Source organism: Lethenteron reissneri, chromosome 59 (genome assembly GCF_015708825.2).
Source record: "Lethenteron reissneri isolate LAM-NWPU_2019-01 chromosome 59, ASM1570882v1, whole genome shotgun sequence".
Classification (NCBI taxonomy): domain Eukaryota; kingdom Metazoa; phylum Chordata; class Hyperoartia; order Petromyzontiformes; family Petromyzontidae; genus Lethenteron; species Lethenteron reissneri.
Window position 1 is genome coordinate 5,693,871 of NC_083837.1, and position 19,578 is coordinate 5,713,448.

The following is a 19,578-nucleotide window of genomic DNA, read 5'->3' on the forward strand; positions in this document are numbered from 1 at the left end:
GAAGGGAGAGTGGTGAGGGAGGGAGAGTGGTGAGGGAGGGAGAGTGGTGAGGGAGGGAGAGTGGTGAGGGAGGGAGAGTGGTGAGGGAGGGAGAGTGGTGAGGGAGGGAGAGTGGTGAGGGAGGGAGAGTGGTGAGGGAGGGAGAGTGGTGAGGGAGGGAAAGTGGTGAGGGAGGGAGAGTGGTGAGGGAGGGAGAGTGGTGAGGGAGGGAGAGTGGTGAGGGAGGGAGAGTGGTGAGGGAGGGAGAGTGGTGAGGGAGGGAGAGTGGTGAGGGAGGGAGAGGGGTGAGGGAGGGAGAGTGGTGAGGGAGGGAGAGTGGTGAGGGAGGGAGAGTGGTGAGGGAGGGAGAGTGGTGAGGGAGGGAGAGTGGTGAGGGAGGGAGAGTGGTGAGGGAGGGAAAGTGGTGAGGGAGGGAGAGTGGTGAGGGAGGGAGAGTGGTGAGGGAGGGAGAGTGGTGAGGGAGGGAGAGTGGTGAGGGAGGGAGAGTGGTGAGGGAGGGAGAGTGGTGAGGGAGGGAGAGTGGTGAGGGAGGGAGAGTGCTGAGGGAAGGAGAGTGGTGAGGGAGGGAGAGTGGTGAGGGAGGGACTCAGCCTCAAAACAAGTAACTGGTGTGGCGTATTAACATCGCCACTGGGGAGACAAAGGCGGCCGGGCGTGGTGGATACAAGTCCCGGGCGAAGCCGGGTAGTACAGCTAGTCTATATATATATAAAATCGCGAATCTGTCTGTCTGTCTGTGGGTCGCCGGACCATACGCAGTTTCATTGGATGGCAGTTGCCCCTGGCAATGGGTAGCGACGCCTTCGCCGCTTTCATTGGACGGCGGTTGCCCCTGGCAACGGGTAGCGACGCCTTCGCCGCGGGGTGGACGCCATTTTTAATTCCCGTTAAAAATAAGCGCACGCATTAACACGCGACTCTGAGGTAAATTCATCAAAGTTTCACGTCCTCTTCACTCCCCCCCCACCACAATGTGTGCAATTACTATTATAGGGTCGGTAGATTATAAAATGATAGCGATTAGACAGTATTATTGTAGCACGGGGGGGGGGGGGGGAACGCCACCCGTACCCAGCCTCAGCCGGGTGGCCAATTTAGGCGAGGCCGGAGGCTCTGCACGGTGCTAGGCCTCGACACCCACCACGCGACTCTGAGGTAAATTCATCAAAGTTTCTTGTCCTCTACAGAGTGGTGAGGGAGGGAGAGTGGTGAGGGAGGGAGAGTGGTGAGGGAGGGAGGGAGAGTGGTGAGGGAGGGAGAGTGGTGAGGTAGGGAGAGTGGTGAGGGAGGGAGAGTGGTGAGGGAGGGAGAGTGGTGAGGGAGGGAGAGTGGTGAGGGAGGGAGAGTGGTGAGGGAGGGAGAGTGGTGAGGGAGGGAGAGTGGTGAGGGAGGGAGAGTGGTGAGGGAGGGAGAGTGGTGAGGGAGGGACTCAGCCTCAAAAGGAGTAACTGGTGTGGCGTATTAACATCGCCACTGGGGAGACAAAGGCGGCCGGGCATGGTGGATACAAGTCCCGGGCGAAGCCGGGTAGTACAGCTAGTATATTTTGTATTTTAATTACCACTGTGAACTTTGTTATGAGTTCTAAGCATATAGTAAAAAATAAAACGAGAAAGGATATCCACGATATGACAATATTTTATCAAGTATGACAAAGAGGTTATCGATCGTACGATGTACCGAGGCATCACCACGTTGTACAAACCATAGTTGCTACCGCACCTGGGCAACGCGGGCTTCGTTGGCCTTTGTATCATTCGTAGAGGCAGTGGCGAAGCTGAGGGCCATCGATTCCAAGACGTTTGAAGCAACTGACGTCAGAGCTTAAAACACAAAATAGCATCGGTTAATCCATGAGCCTTACACCAAGACACTTTACATTCCATGAGATTTTGTGTTGATGTTTACACACTGCATCAGATACTTCTTTTAAGGCGAAGGCGACTTAGGGAAATCCCAGGATTATTTCAGATAATCGCCACTTATGTTAGCTGTGACCGGGAATCAAACTCGTGTCGCTCAGTTTCGAGCGCAGTGCTCTAGCAGCAATGCCCACCACAAGCTGCTACCCACCTTTAATGACCTTGGACTTAATGCAACAATCCATTCAGCAGCTCCACATGAGCTGATTTCATGGCTCCATCTCCTCGATGCAAGTCCTCTTGACGCATCAAATCCCCTGGCTGTCACTCTGTTATTATCCTTGACCATCCATCATCCCTTCTGGCCATGGCGCATCCTGCCAAGACCACTTACACCAAAGGGTGTCTCCGTGTCTATGTGTATCTCTCTTTCTCCGCATCTCTTTCTCCGTGTGTTTGTGAGTCTCTCCCATGCGTCTGTCTGGTGGCCTCCTGCCAGCGAGCCTTCAACACTTCACGTGACCTCAAAATGCACATGTGCTGTGGTAACATCACCACCAGTTCGTGGCGAATGGCGGTTGTTGTTGCCTGTGAGTGTATATTGCTGTGTGTATGAGGAGCAGTAGTGTTGTCGTTATCGTGCTGCGCTATGAACCCGACGATCTGAGCTTGATTTCCGCTCATGGCCAACACCAGTGACGATTATTTGAATCGGCCCAGGGCCTCCTCTAGGTTGACTCAGCGTAAAAAATAGTACCTGGTGCAGTGTGTAAACATCGTTACACGGGAGATAAAGGCTGCCGGGTGTGGTGGCGGCCGGGTGTGGTGCTGGCCACCCACCACCTCGTGTGTCGTGCCGGCCTTTATAGGTGCTCACTAACAGCGCTTGCTCCTACGGTGATTTATTATTTTATTTTATTTCTATAGTTACTTTTATTAATTTTAATTTAATTTTTTACCTACGTGACTTTACCGAAAAAAACCTAAGAGTATGAATCCTTGCAGTCACGAAAGCTTCAAATCTAGAACAAATGTATCCTATTATCGGAGAAGTGGAACATTTTTGGGGGTAACCCCGTAGGGGATTATAGGATCCATAATACGAGTACCCTCCAATATCAAAACGGATGAGAGGAGTTTTGTAATACGTAAATACCTTGCGCAGCTTTTATGACCTGGGGTGACTTCTCTTGTCCGCAGGCTGCCAGGGCTTTTGAAGCTGCCCCCATGCTCTGAATGGCTGCACCCTGAAGCAAAACATTTAAGAAACACTCTGCAGTCACGAAAGCGCCAAATCAAGTTTATTCAAGAAACACATTTCAATGGAACCATAAAGGCGTTTTTAGGACTCTTAACTCGTAATTGCCTCCAATATGAATCGGAGATATTGCTGTTATTCACAATCTTCAGCTATGATCTATGGTTCAATTAATTACTGTAAATCAAGGGCACGATTCAAGTAAATAATCTGTTCCTTTATTTGACGTTGAAGCTGCAGTAGCTGCACAGGTTATGGGAAAATCATTTTTACGTGTGTATCGTGAACTCAAGAATAATCAGTGATCGATTAATTGATGCATTGTTCCACCCCACTACGATCTACCTTACTCCTGCACACCAAGTGAAGATGTCTCTCGATTCTTTTCTTCTTTCCCTCTTCATATAATCAGATTAATTCTGATCTGCATGCACTAAGTGTACCGTGTATGTGTGTTTAAGCTGTGTCCCTCCAGTAGTTATTTCAATGGCCCACTGACGTGTTTTCTGGTTGTGGCACATATTTAGCACAATGTACAAGGTTTCACTTCACGTGCTGGGAGCTTCTGAGCATATTCAGTTAAATAACGCGAGAACAGATTATCGGAGTGCTTTCTAGCAAATATGCTGACGCTGGGCCAATTTGATAATAGAATTATGGAAGCTCGTGTTGAATTCTTGAATATCGGCCCAACGTCAGCATGTTTGCTGGGTATACAGAACAACCATGAAAACCCATGGAATTGGTTATTTACATGGTTTCTTAAAAAATATTTTAGATATTTTTTACCTAACATGTATCTTAAGTCCAACAGTGATGCTGTTATTGTCACGGACAACATTCACACGTAAAATTACACACCTCGAGGGGTGCCACATGATAACTTTGTTTTTCTGTGTAAACAATAAACTATCAGTGGAATAATACATAGCAACCACAAACAAATGATCACACTCATTTAGCACCACTTTCAAGACACGATTTGCTTCCAGGAGTAAATATGGATCTAAAACGTTTAACTTCACTAATACATTTTTATGGTAATTTAAATTATGGATTTTGTGTTGACCATAGTATGAGTCTCGTCAAGGTCAAGCTTGGTCTAGGGAGGTCCAAGCTTAGTTTTGCAGGTCCGAGTGTATTATTGTATCGTTCAAATTTAGTCAAAACAGGTTCTGGTTTATTATTGTCTAGTTCAGGTTTAGTTTAGACAGGCTCCAGTTTATTATTGTTTAGTTTAAGTTTAGTCTAGTCAGGTTCCGGCTTTTTGCAATCACTCTTATCCGTACATAATTTCCATGAGGTCTGGGATAAGCATGTTAAATTTGATAATAGAATTATGGAAGCTCGTGTTGAAGCCTTGAACCTAAGGCTCATTCAGGACAACAATAGATATTTTTTTTACATATTCTAATTTGTCAATTCTACAAGACAAACACAATGCATTCAAGTGGTACAACCAAAGCCGTGCCCGACCACCTTTGTCTCCCCAGTGCCTATCATTGCATGCTGCAGCAGGTGTTAATTTTAAGGCTGAGGGGGGTAATCAAGGCCGTTTCATACTTCAACACATGTACTACATAAACACCACACCAAGGGGCAATTAAGTGGGTCTGTCCACACAAGTCTGGGGATGACCTCCGAAAGAAGGGAGGATGGCGTTGATGACATCAGGTGCCAGGATGTCTGCGGAGCCGCAACAAAAGGTCAACTAAGACTGAACGGATGAATGCTCGAAGGGCGTGAAAGTGGGAAGACCTTTGGGCGTTTCATTTGTCTTTGGGAATTAATTAAATAAGCTAGAAATGTCTATATAACAGTATACAAAAAAAATCATATTCGTTAGTCTTGCAGGGGCAAACCTCGGGGTTTGGCCCTCGTAATACGTTGGAGCGTTGCAGAGGCAAATGCTCTGAGTCGCTAAGAGTAGCCAAGTGTTTTATATTTTCTTTATATTTTGAGTCACAGAGTCAAGGACTTCAATAAATTGTACTGTACTAAGCTAAGAGTTGTGATAATCTCAGGCGCGTGTTCAAAGGAATGTTCATATTATACTTTGATAAGATAAGAGGTGTGAGAAGTTAAGCGGAGACTTGAGTTATACAGCATTTCGAGTGTTCATGAAAGATTGTCCAAGCTATAGGCTGGAAAAGGTTCCGTTGGTTGAGCCCAGTGACTGACATTGCATGAAAGTTGTGGAGAGGCCGGGAATGTGTGGACACGTGCAGGCTGGTGCACAGCGGGGGATCTTTAAGGGTGAGCGACCAAGGGTGCTCGCAAACCAAGCCACTCCCAAAGCTGTTGACAGGCAGAGTGCTGGACTCGCATGGCCACAGCATGCTCCAGCTGCAGATCGAGCCTGGCGTGCAAACAACCTGCAAGCGTGTGGTGCGGCAGCTAACGGCTGACTGGCAGCGTGCTGATTCGAGAGCCGTGACACACTCTAGCTGTGGATCGAGCATGATGCACAGACAACACTGCGAACGAACAGCGAGCAGTGTGGCCACGAGCGCACTCCACCTGTGGACCAAGCATGCCATTCTACACATCTTTGTGGGACTTGAGGTATATTTCGGGAAGATAGAAGATGAGACATTAGTTTTACCAAGGTCGTAGCCATGGAGTCAACATTGGGGGGGACTAAATCTTCCAGGGTGTCTGGGGGTCCCAACCCAGAAAAATATTTAATTTTGATAACTCATTTCCTGCGCTAAAATATAAAAAAAAAATTCACGAACACATGGGATGGACTTTTTATTTATGATTTACAATGTCTAATAGTGTATTGTATTACATTGCTCTGTTTTTACTTTTTTACCATTTCTTGTTTCATTGTATGTAATGGCAGAGGTTAGGGATTAATAAAGTACTACCATAACCACAACCATATGAACAGAAATCTATACATTCATTTATATGAAGACAAGTCCAGATATTGTGGCCAAGGTTGAGCAAATAGTTGTTTTTATTTACATAGCATAGCAATATTTTTTATAGCAATATATTGGGCGGGACATTTTGAGCATATTTGAATATTGGGGTGGGATGTGTCCCGGGGCTCACCATGGTGAGGGAAGTACAGTCAGTTGTGCAATTGCGCGGCATACAGGAGGGCAAGATGAGTGGGAAGGGACGCCGGGACAGAAGCCCCCAAGACAAAGAGGACACCGCTCACATTTTTCAGCAGGAATAGAGGAACGCCGGGCTGAAAGGGCAGAAGGGGAAGAAGGAATGACGAGGCCAAGATGTCAGGGATGAGAGGGAGATGGTGAGAGGGGTAGAGCGAAGAGGGAGAAGGAAGAAACCAGCATAAGTGAGCTGCACGGAGGAGCAGAATATGTTTTCAAAGGAGCCGGTGGTAGGGAGAGAGGAGGGATTCATAGTGGGGGTGGCCACACACAAATCACGTGATTTATGGGAGGATTGGGCTGATTTAGATATATAGTTATTTTCACGATTTATTTCCTTGCGAGATCGTAATCCAATTATGCTCAGCAGTTTTTCCATTATATCCTTTTCTGTGGGCAGTTCTCTAACATTGTTTGTTGACCTTCCCCGCACGGCTGGCTACGTACGGTGCAAAATAAGTTAAACATGCATACAACATGGGGCGATGTACTGCTATTTACAAGAATTCCACATTTCTTAATCTTGTGACATGATTTAAAAAAAATACATTGATATACTTTTTGTATAATCTCAACATTAAAGGCGACTTCCTGCTTAAATGAGCATTAAGGCAGTGCTCATCTCTAGTTTACAGCCCTGAGCCTTGGGTGGAAATTCCACATACCTATGGCAGAGCTGGTTTATTAACAGGGCAAACCACTGTTGACTTCCCCGAAAAGTGTTTACTCATTTGATCGAAACTGGAGGGATGATGGGCTGAGTGAACCCCAACCACGATTTTAACTCGTGACTTACTGACTGCAAGGCTCTCCCGGTGAGCCGCCAGACTGGCTATGATGGATGCAAGACATCGTTGCAAATTATTGAAACACTGCAACATCACTTGCTTGACAGGCTTAGGCAGCCTGCAGGCACTGCTCACCTGCAGGTCTTCTGTTATTATTGAGTGATCTGACACCAGCGTATCCAGGGTTTCAATGTACTGCTGAACGTCACCCGGTTTGTACAGCTGCGCGCTGCTATTAGTCAGGCCCATCAGTAACGATGACGTGACCTGAGGAGGAAACAGGGAGCGGCATTACGGTAAACTATTGGAAACACACGCAACCACTTTAAACATCGTTACATTGAGGAGCAGTCATGCAATCGATTGTTCTCTATAGAGCCCCTCTGGAGGGTATTTGACCTACTCTTCCAAAGCTGGCCAAATGTCTTGGAAGAGGTGAAAATGGCCACACTTTATCCCGCCATACGCTATCGCCAATAGTGATCAACATTAAATGCTGTAGATTCTTGCAAAATCTTAATTGTCACGGCAACTACTTCTTACACACGCGAGAAATTGCAATTTGAATACAAAGCAAGGTCGTAGCCATGGAGTCAACATTGGGGGGGACCAAATCTTCCAGGGGGTCTGGGGGTCCCCCCCCCCAGAAGAAAAAAAATAAATCTAAATTTTAAAACTAATTTCCTGCCATTTCCTGCCTAAAATATATATATTTTTTACTAACATATAGGATGGACTTTTTCTTTATTTTTTACAATGTCTATTTTATTACATTTCTGTTTTTTCTTTTTGACCTTTTCTTGTTTCATTGTATGTAATGGCAGAAATTAAGGGTTAATAAAGTACAACCATAACCACAATCATATGAACAGAAATCTATTTTATAGCAATATATTGGGGGGGACATTTTGAGCATATTTGAATATTGGGGGGGATGTTTCCCAATATATATTATACTTTCGACCTTGATACAAAGTATGCGAGTTTGATTACCTATGTCCACATCATCCGGGAAGGACCCCGACATCTCATCAGATCCCAGAAGCTAAGCGGCTTTGAGCCTGGATAGTCCTTGGATGGGCGCCCACCGTGCACAGCATCGTAGGACCGGCTGCCGTGCTGCATTTGTAAATATACTGCCATTTTTAGTTATCTCACAGCTCTCACCATTCTCTTTATATAAAACAAGATCGGCGATAATCGGCTTATTAATTGACTAATCGTAATCAGCTAATGTTTTGGTGGTCGGTCACATGCGCCCCTTAAAAATTGGTGGCCGCCCTTACAGCCTTCCCTTTCGAAGGTTGGAAACCCCCACCAAGCCATTCTCAGTGTGACGCGTCCCATGATGTCAGTAATTATAAAATTAGTAATGTCACCGAACCCAGTATTTTTCCGCCAACTATTTGTCTGACTTGGGAATTAAGTGACAGCAAAACGGATTTGCAAAGCGTCGCGTCGGGGGAACTCACCGCAGCAGTGGTGTTGCGATCGGTAATGCCGCTGAGGAGGCTGGAATATACCTGGATCATCAAAACGGCTTGGTTCGTATCAGAAGATTGTATCAAGTATGACAACATTCCATTTGGGGATACAAAGCTGCTCAATGAATTCTGCAAATCACTAACTGCAGGTTTCCGCACCTAGAAAACGTAAGAAACACAAATTAATTATCTGTATTACAAATGCAACGTTTAACAAGACGAATGACTGCTTTATATTGTAAATATGGTCGCACATTTTAGCCAACAGAGCTCCATTACTACTCATCAAATATATAAATGTCCTCACTCTTGAGCACTGGATTGGGCTAAGTCAGGGGTGTCCAAACTGTTTGCAAAGAGGGCCAAATTTGATAAAGCGAAGATGCCCGGGGGCCAACAGTTCCTTCTGACATTTTTTTAACCATAAAAGTTACGTGAAAACACACACTGTTATAAAACAATTTTCATTGTCACAATTACCTTTATTTTTCAAATGACAATGTAACCAAATATAAGCCACTCAGGCAGACGTGAACAACTCTAAAAACACAATTCTGTCTTTCATTCAGTCAGATAACATTGAACAAACTGTATAGAATACCTTAAATTTCCGTGAGTTAAATATCTTTGCCTCATGAACATTTTAAACAGGAGTTATAAGTAATGCAAAGTGGTCTGTTATCATTAAACTTTAAAACAAGTGAATTTTGCCCTTGTCTTTTACACTATCTTTCAGAAAGCAATAGTTTGTGTCACATCTACAGGTACATAACATCAACAGTTATAACCAAATCTTATTCAAGAGTTTAATAAAACAAGTGCCATAAGTCCAAGTGCATTAGTGTGCTTTAGGCTTTTCACTGTTAATAGTGACAGATGTTACCATTCAAAACACTCAATTTCGGATTGATCAAGGAACAGATAACTTGCTGACACTAATGAGAAGGATGATACTGAGATCTAGATTTCAGTAAAGAGACCAGGTCTGGCTTGAGGGCAGTGGTTGAGATGCGTAAAATGTCACACAAGTGGGAGTCACTCATCCTTGACCTCAATCGGTTCTTGTTTGCTCACACAAATATGTGGAGCCGAATAAGCTCAGCATTTTCTTAGCGAATGACCGAATTTCTGGAAACCTGCTTTTGTCCAGCTGCCGGTACAAGTCAACAAGAGAACACTGCTGGTGTTTTCCACGGCACTCATCGTCACACTGCAGCTCAATGAGCTCCAGCTGCAGCTGTGGAGGAGCATCATCAGGGTCCACGGAGAAGGGAAAATAGAAAAGCAACATGTCCTTTTCAATAACTGCAAAGTCCCGAAAGCGTTTGTTAAATTCCACAAAAAGAGATGCGATAGCTGTTGCATAACTCTTCATTTGCGCACCGATGTTGTCCTGTGGAAAACTGTCAATGACCTCTTTCAAAGCTGGGAAGTGCGCGGTGCAGGGCTCTGTTTGGGACAAGTGTCTTTGGAAAAGTTGCAGTTTGGTTCCAAAGGCCTTGATGTGAGCGTATAGCTGGCTCACCACTGCATCTTTTCCTTGAAGATTAACATTCAGCGCATTCAGATGCTTCGTTATGTCAACCAAAAAAGCCTGATTTGCCAGCCATACAGGATCGGACAGTTCTTCCATTGGTTGTCCCTTCTCACCCAAAAAATGTCCAATTTCCTCTTTGAGAGAGAAAAATCGCTGCAATGCAGACCCCCGACTTAGCGACCTCACATCGTTGTGATATATTACGTCACCGTATTCAGCCTGGATGTCACACAAGAACTGCTGAAACTGTCGGTGGTATAGAGCTTTAGAGCGAATAGAATTGATTGCCTTTGCCACTGGTTTCATAACATCGTCAAATTTGAGATGTTTGGCGCAGAGAGCCTGCTGGTGAATGATACAGTGAAGTTTAATAGCGTTACCTGCTTCTTCACTGACTTTATTGCAGATCAGTGTGGACAATCCACTTCGCTCACCAGCCATGGCAGGCGCACCATCGGTAATTATCCCAGAAACTTTACTCCATGGTAGTTTCATATCATCAACAGCTTCACAAACAGAAACCAATACATCTGTTCCTCTGGTTTGCCCTTTAAGGCTTTTGAGGTCAAGTAGCTCCTCTGTTACGTTCCTGTTGTCATCAACTCCTCTTTAAAAAAATAAGTAGTTGTGCAGTGTCAGATGCATCAGTGCTTTCATCGCAGGCTGATGAGAAATAATCAAAAGCCACTCCCCTGTCCCCTAGTTGTCTCTGAATATCTGACGATATGTCCTCAACTCTCCATGCCACAGTGTTGCTTGCCAGGCAAACATTCATAAATTCTTGCTTCTTCTCGGGGCAAATGTTCTCCACCATTTTCATGACACAGTCTTTGATAAATGCACCTTCAGTAAAAGGTTTGCCATGTTTAGCTATTAACATGGCCACTTCGTAGCTGGCTTTGGTGATGTTTTCCTTTGACTCACAGGCCCGCGTGAAGAATCGCTGTTGCGATGCCAGAGCAGCTTGGAGTTGCTTCACTCTTTCAGCGCGGTCACTCCCTGTTAGCTTGTCGTATGTTGTAGCATGTTTAGTCTCGTAGTGTCTCTTTACGTTGAAATCCTTAAATAAGGCAACCGTCTCTTTACAAATTAGACAAACACAATTGCCTCGATTTTCAGTGAAGAAGTATTGTAATTCCCACCGCTCCTGAAAGCGGCGGCCCTCACTGTCAACTTTTCTCTTTTTTTAAATCCTTTATATTAAGTTCGCTTGCTTGCTTGCTTGCGTGCTTGCGTGCTTACTTGCTTGCTTGCGTGCTTGCTTGCTTGCTTAGGACCGTGCAAATCTTTCGCTCGTTTTTTAACCCACTTCCCGTGATCCAATCGAGCTGACATTTTCCACACAGACTCGTTGTGCCAGACAATTGATGTTCGTGAAAAAAAATTCCCAAAATTTTAGACTTTTTAGGCAAAAAAAAAATATTTTACATATATTCAAATAGAACTAATTCATCGCTTTGGCTGAACGTCACAGTATAAGAGCCCAGAGCGTAACCCCGCCACAGGCCGTGGCGGAGTAGCGCAGTTGGTAGCGCCCTCGCTTCCCATGCCAAAGGTCGAGGGATCGATCCCCGCGTCCTCCACAGGCGAATATATTTTTAAATCCTTTATATTAAATTCGCTGCCACGCATATAAAGGATTTATAGTGAAAAACTTTGTTTTTACGGGTTATACTTATTTGCAGTCGCCATGGCAGAAATGATTTGAGAAGGGTTCGCGGCACGGATGCAGAGCCAGATAGCATTAGAATGGTGCTGCCACCGTGTGGTGAAAGGAGGAATTACACCTTTACAGTTTTATGATTTATTTATTCTGACAGAGTTAGCGAGCCATAAATAACACATTTTAATCTGACCGCGGGCCGTGTTTGGCCCGCGGGCCGGACTTTGGACATGCCTGGGCTAAGTGAACCAAGACCACAATTTGTAATTAATTTTGGGGCTAATGGCCATGATGAGATGAACAGAATCTATCCACTTGAATGCCTGGTTATGATTAACAGCGGCTGCTTGGGATCTAACTCAGGACTCAGCATCTGTTGTGATGGTTGAGAGGTGTAACAACTGCATCTGTGCAAGTGACCCAACTACTGTATGTCAAAGCCCTGCTGCATGAACCCGGCACAAAACATCGCGCCAGCGTTGGTGAGTTCGTGGCGCCAAATTACACGTAAATTATCAGTAGTTTAAAGAATCCCACCCAGTTAATCGTTATTCGATCAATAGTAATACCAAAAGAAAATGATTAGTCCTGTGTGCTGCCACTATGCTCACTGTCCAGGTATGTTGATGCTCTCCGATTAGACCAACAAGGAGTGAAGTAAAATCAAGATACAAACAGAGATGAAAGAAAACACGGGAGACAAAACAGAGTAAGAGAGAGAGACAAACACGGAATGAAATACAGACACATGTAATTCAATGGATACACAGACGGAATGAAATAGACATGCACACGGAATGAAATAGACACAAACGGAATTAAAGAGACAAACACGGAATGAAAGAGACACAAAATCAGATGAAGAAGTCCGAGGGAGGCAGGCGTCTCAAGAAGCCACGCTGCGCGACGCGTAGCTCCAGGTGGCTAGCGCTGGAGGTTGTGTATTTCAAGAACGTTGTGCCCTTTCCAACGCTCAATTGTTTAAGCTCTGAACGATTAACAATCATATTTGTTATACCATCACATATGGAATGACGTAATATCAACGATAATCATTTTGTCCATTTTGAATAATATAGTCGCATCGTGATTATCGTTGCTCATTTAAACTCAAATATTTACGTTATAACGACATCTATATTGAGAGTCGTATATTAATAGAAATGTACCAATTTAGTGATGCACAGAATGATGTTCAGAGTAATTTATAGCATGATGCGAATGTGACTTCATTATTTTAATAGCCTATTTAATTATTGATTGCGTATCTCACAGTAAGTGCATAATAAAATAACTCAATTGGGACTATACATAACAATCACCACCTCTAACCGGCAGACCAATGCTCCAGGTCACTCCTGCAAATGAAACTCATCCTGGTCGTTTGATTTCTTACCTGGTTAGACAAACTCAACTTGAAACTGAGTGTTGGAGATTTTAAAGTCGCAATCATTAAAAACTTATGGCAGCCTTATGTTATCTGCATATGTAATGACAGGGTGCCACCTGTCGGCCTGGAAGAGTAATCACGAGTATGGGCAAGGTTATGTTACAACTAATCATAAGGGGGGCGTATCTGGGTTAAAGCTAAAAGGTGGGGTTATTCGGGAAGCTCCGGGAACCTGGTCGAAGGTTCTGGAAGGGGGCGTGGCCAGAGGCGGGGCCTGGCCACGCGATAGGTATATAAGGGGGATGGAACCGCAGGTTCAGGGTTGTTGCGGGGTCCCGGGTCCTGGCTGTGTCGCTGCTCACCGTTATCTCTCTCTGTCGTCCAGCCGCATGGAAGATCCTCTTTACGGCTCCCATCGCTGTCATCGTCACACTAGTCAGTCAGCTGTGTGGTTGGATGTAGGCGATGGGACTATGTAGAGAGGTCGGCTGTGCGTAGCTAAAGTAGACACGTATATTTATATATATAACCCAGTGTTGTACCAAGTGAGAGGAGACGTATATATGTATCGGCCTGTGTTGTGCCCTGTGTGAGAATAAATAAGAAGCCCTCTACACGACGTGTATTGAAAGTCGCTCAATACACATGTATGAAAGTCACAATGATTAAAATACTTATGGCAGGCTTATGCTGCTTCCATGTTTCAAAGTAATATTTGTGTGGTACGGCAAAGTACAAAACGATACAATAAAAATTGTCGATGGATTGCAACAATACAGTACAATTTGGATGTAATATATCCAAATAGCAAGTTTCTGGAAGATTCAACGAGGACACTTTGATAGTCCCGTCCACTCACTCAATCACGATCACCGTCCAAACAGAGATTGACCTCCTCGCTGACATCGGCCCCGACTACTTCGCATTGGCACTGCCCACTGCTCAGGCAACCCCGCCCACTGCTCAGGCAGCCCCGCCCACTATTCAATATCAAGAGTTGAGTATGAGCGGAGAAAATGTGTCATTGGGAACAAAAACCCGATTTTCGCTGATGCGTTGTCAGGACATTGGAATAGCCTCTCTGAACCTGGGACTGTCCCCGAAAAAAACACGACCTTTGGTAGCTTTAAAGCGAGACCAAAAGTTTGTAAAATTGAGTGGCTTCCAGAGTTCTCATCCTTACGTGCAAATCGAAGGAGAACGGCGTGCACTCCCAGTCATTGCAGATGGACACGGTCATCTTCAGGAGGTCTCCGTTGGTGGGGTCCCCGGCTGGCAAGAGGAATGGTGGTGGGACCGCCAGCTTGGTGGTCTTTAGCGTGTAAGTGAGGTCTCCCACGAGAGCTGAGTAGATGTACGTAAAGACAATTCCTTTGTCCACAGACTCGTTCCTAACCCCCCTCCCTTCATCGTCCAGCCAGTAATTGCACTCAATCTGGAACAACGTCACGCCAGAAATGCCTGCCGCAAGAGAATGATAATTATTCCTATATACTATATATGTATAAATCAAAGCATTCAATATGTGTTGTGCATCTCTATTTAAACGCTTTCTAACGAAGGGTGAAAATATTAATGCAAAAGCTATTACCGTCCATCCGTCCATCCATCTGTCTGTTACAAGAGGTCATTGGATCAAAGATGATATGTAACATTGCAGTTAACATTGTGTTGCCACGAGGGGCCAAAAAGGAAACCGACCACTTGGATTAATGAGTTACCCAAAATATGTGACACAAAACCAGCATTAAAAGCTTAGGAAGGGAAGGCGATGGATGGTGTCACCCCTGTCGGCTTAGCTACCGAGTTCTGATGACATTTGGGAAGAGTTCGACTTGAGCAAATAAAATCAAAGGTAGCACTACCATATTACCGGTCAGGGAGATGTCTAACTCTCCAGCATGAGGCGGGGGGGGGGGGGCGGACAGAAACATTGTCCGCATTTTGTGTGGAGGCGAGCTGTAGCCGGGGGGATGGTGGCTTCATTGAACGCATCACGACCACAAGATTACATCCCCGCGACAGGGATGTTTGCTATCCCCCATTTACCCTCAAGTATATTTCCACCTCTGTCCCCTCCGTGGTGGTACCGTCCATCTTCTTCTAAGTCAGAAGATGCCATTATTACCTCAGGTCAAGTCAAATTCATTTCGTGTAACCAAGTCAGAAGCCACGAGACCAGGATGAGTCTCATTTGCAAGAGTGACCAGGGCCACCAAAATGGCAAAAAAATCAAATCAAGTACAGCAATAAAGCAAATATATAATAATACAAAAAACTATTTGCTGGAAAAATCGCGAATACTCGACCAACATAAACAAGCAAGTGTATGTCAAATAATTTTCACTGCTCGGATTTTCTCTCTCCATGAGCTTCTATGTTGTGCCTCTCTTCCACTCACATCCAATGTCGCCTTTTGCTTCCACCGCATCCTCTCACCCTCAGGCTCCCTCTGCTCTGCACCGATGGTATCATATCTTCTCAAAAATGTTAATAAATCCCACTTAGGCTAACCTATGCATTACTCCTCCTTTTCCTTAGCAATATTTACAAAACCCACCTGATGATTGTCATATTTGTCTTTTCAAAACACTCGTATTTCTTCTGTAGTGGCCACGTCTGTGCACCATATAATATGATTGACTGTATCTTGTATCACTGCTCTACATGTGCAGCTGAAGTTGGAAAATGCTTGTCACCCTGACTGCACTCGTCATAATTCAACGCAATGCGGTCGGCTTCATTGATGATCCAAACACTTACTGATTCACTCCAGTCACTCGCTCATCTCCTTATCGCTCTTCTATCATTACTACCATGGTTACTGTTCCTATGAACTTCGCTCATTGATTAGTCCACCCATGTAGAGGACTCAGTATACCTGATTTGACTGTTTTGTCTCTTCCACCTTGTGTTCAACTACCACACTTCAGGTCACAACATTGCTATTCCTGCTCCTCCCTTCACACTGGTAACCTTTGGTATTCTCTGCCATTGTCGTCTCTTTTCCCAAGTTCTCCTCAATTCAAGGATCGCGTTAATTTTGATCTATGATACATTCAATCGTGCTGTTTGTCGTTGGCCACATGCCATACTGAACATATAGGCTCTGTGCTTAGAAACAATACATACACAGATTTTCTTTCAGTTTCATTGGCACTTTCCTATCACATTCAATTCCGTAAGTCTATCTGCAGAACTGTCTTCTCTAACAGGAAGTGGTATTTCACCTGGTTGTCGATAGATATGGTAGCCACAAAGCGTTGTAACATCTCACCCGTGTTGTTATTAGATGCACACGTGCCATTATACGGAGGTAATTTGGTTCTGCCTGTCAAACGTGTCTCACTCGGGGAATTATTTGGATCTGAGGCTTTAACCACCACAATGTAGGCCGATCCGGGCTGCAGAACCCCATTCATCACGACCAGCCCATCCGATGTGATGCCTGCAGAACAACAGTGGGACATATAGAGAAGGCAAGTTAAACAGATAACTGGGCATATATTATAAGTGAGTTATCAGCCAAACTGTGGATGCTGGAGAAGTAAATGTGGTGTCCCGCTTGCTACCGGACTTGGTGAGGCTACTGAATGATGGCACCAACACTCCATCTTTAAACATGGACCAAGCGAGAGACACGCCATCCAGACTGGCACAGTCGAGACACTCGACCTTTAGTGCCCAATCGTCCTGGCTGCTGAGAAACTCATCGCAGTTGCTGATACACCTATCAAACACACACACACACAGATACGAAGGTAGGTTGGAACGATTCTCCCCCTGACGCTTCAATAACATTCTTTATTTTGGCTATTGGAGTCTTTGGTAATTCTACTGAATTGTAACAATCATAAACATGGTCTGATTTCCACAACTTGCAGCTTCTTCTTCTGTTGTATTGTAGGGAGCTACAGACCAAACACAAAGAGTTGAGTTGCCACCTCTGATGAAATTGATTTAACCCTGCTCCTGGCCCTTCTTGGCCCTAAGTAAAATCCAGATGTCTTGTGAGGTCAGATTTTCACAGTTTGGATTTGGCTTGGCTCGGAGACACCTCCATTACGATGAGGGCCCCACACTGACTCAGCTTGGATGTGCGAATGGAAAAAGGAGTACAAGTGCATCGTTAAGAAACCTGATGGTAACCGCCATTACTATGAGGGCCCCGCACTGACTCAGCTCAGATGTGCGAATGTAAAGAAGTAGGAGTGCATCATTAACAAACCTGATGGTAATGAGTAATGCAGTGCCGCTGACCACGGTGCCGATCTGCGTGTAATTCGCTGTGCGGTCTCCCTTCTTTGCCGTCGCTGTCACCGTGACGTTGCTGCCCACCGTCAGCAGCTGCCGGGCAACGGTGAAAACCCCACCAGCAGCAGTTGCTGCGCTGCCCACAACACCTCCATCACAAGCGGCAGCAACAGCAGGAGCAGCTGCGGTCACCTGGCAAGTCCAGTTGAAGGAGATCCCCGCGCTTCCAGCCGAGGGGTCGTCCGGGTCAGAGCTCTCGGTGGTCGCGTCAAACACGGCGTTGCTCTGGTCGCCGAGCGTGCGTGTCGTGCCACCCACGATGGTCAATTTGAGTGGAGTTGGGATGGAGCGGACATAGATGGTGGCCGACTGGTTGACGATGAATTCTAGGTCCAAAGTCCCAGTTACTGAGATGGAGTAGAGGCCTGGCTTGAAGTAGCCCGGCGCAAATTGGTAGTATCCACCGATGTTTACTGGGGAGTTGTACGACTGATTGGTCACAGCGTTCTTGATGTTCCAAGAAAAAATGTTCCTAAAACAAAAGCAGATGCTAATTTTATTTGCAATCAATGCAAACCAGAAAAAGAATCAACCTCTTAAAGATGTTAGATCTGAAAAACAAGCTAAGGTAAATACAACTTCAACAGGGTAACACTTTGCGCTTCCTTTTACTGCATTCCATCTCAGGTTCAGATCATGCCTTAGCTGTGTCCATCCGTCTTTCTGCTGTGGAGAGTATTATAATTCCCGTGAAAATGATACAATATGAACAAAACTTTAGCATTAAGTTATCCTAGAAAAAAGTGAATAGGTTTAAGGGTTGCCGAAAATCTGGAGGCATAAAGACCGCCATAGCATTCTGAACCCTGCAGACTGAGGCGCTCCCTCCTGAGCAGGGCTATCATCCATGCCCCATGGTCTTATCGTGGCCTGTATATGTCCGCTTCCTGTGTGCCTGGTGCAAACAATATTAAAAGAAAAAAAACTTTCCGAGGCTAATCAGTTGTTGAAAACTATGACATCATCCACGTGTCCCTCTGCAAAGTGTTTCCGAAAGTGTTTATCGATGTTGCTGCTGGATCCTGCCGCAATAAAACAAATGCACAACAGACTTTGACCCAATTGTGTATTTTTCTTTTGAATTAGCCACGTTGACATATTTCCAGGCCTTGTCGTTTAATTTAACTTAGCTCTTGTTGACATTTGGAGGCTGAATCCATTATTCATAAAGAGGCCATTTGTAGACACGTCACCATGGCCAAATCCGCTGATGCCACACCTTGCTGCCAACACTCTCTAACCTCCGCCAGACTCTGCAGCTGCTGAACAGGAAACATTCGGTGACTCCCAAGATCTGCGCCCTGAAAGTTTCCCACCATCTGCTCTTAGCGCCTCCTCTTGGTCGCCAGACTCGTGTAGACAACTCCCACGCCCGTCTCCATAACTGGCCCTGCCCTACCCAGTGCAACCGTTTTTTCTCATCTAAACATTCACGTACGTTCTTTTTCAGGCTTTTGCACTGCTCCTCCTGTCTTGCCATGCAATTCCTAGCATTCGTCACCGACACCTGGCCTCAAAATGGCAGCAAATTATTTTCGATCTGCTTTGTTAGCATTTCGCTCTGTGGTCTACAAAGTAACAGACCGCACTCCGGACTCAACATTTCTTTACACTCAGACTAAACTAACTTATCTTCTAAATTGGTTTACCGAGCTCATAAAATACCTGCCCTGCTAAAGCAATGATTCTCTTGGTCTTGATCACACAGCTGCCTGCATTAAGGACATTACTGGCTAAGTACACCAAGTACTCTAGCCCCTCTATAGCTTCTCTCGTCCGACCGTGACTTGTAATCCTACTACAATAACTCCATATATCACAGTCTAAACAAACCAAAACAATACATGTCCCAGTTTCTACTAATTAATTTTCATAATAGCATTTTTATTGACTCGACATCTTAACAATCACTCGCTCAATCTAATTTAAACCATGACTGCTTTGTGAGCAAGCAGTTGTGCAACAAGGACATTAAATAGTTGAAATGTGCAGTGTGGGATGAACTACCTCGCTGAAAATCACTTAGCAGATCGATGCTTGAGTGTTGAGTCTGTCTACTGTGAGCGACTGGCATAGTGCAATTCGCAACCAGTTGTACAGACGTCCAGATATGGATGATTCTGTTGCATGTGTAGCGGCATTATTGAGCGCTGT

At 45.1% G+C, this 19,578-nt stretch overlaps 1 protein-coding gene across 2 annotated transcripts in view; it reads right to left on the reverse strand.

The window, feature by feature from the left end:
• The window catches only part of LOC133357687 (polycystin-1-like protein 2), a 107,423-nt gene that overhangs the window by 60,124 nt on the left and 27,721 nt on the right, over window positions 1-19,578 (reverse strand). For both annotated transcript variants that reach the window (XM_061575780.1, XM_061575779.1), the window contains exons 10-17: window positions 17,339-17,896; window positions 16,683-16,840; window positions 16,388-16,558; window positions 14,294-14,571; window positions 8,509-8,679; window positions 7,172-7,303; window positions 3,019-3,109; window positions 1,723-1,823 (exon numbers count right to left, since the gene is read on the reverse strand). In XM_061575780.1, coding sequence (XP_061431764.1) covers window positions 1,723-1,823; window positions 3,019-3,109; window positions 7,172-7,303; window positions 8,509-8,679; window positions 14,294-14,571; window positions 16,388-16,558; window positions 16,683-16,840; window positions 17,339-17,896 — 1,660 coding nt within the window. The remainder of the gene's footprint in view (window positions 1-1,722; window positions 1,824-3,018; window positions 3,110-7,171; window positions 7,304-8,508; window positions 8,680-14,293; window positions 14,572-16,387; window positions 16,559-16,682; window positions 16,841-17,338; window positions 17,897-19,578) is intronic.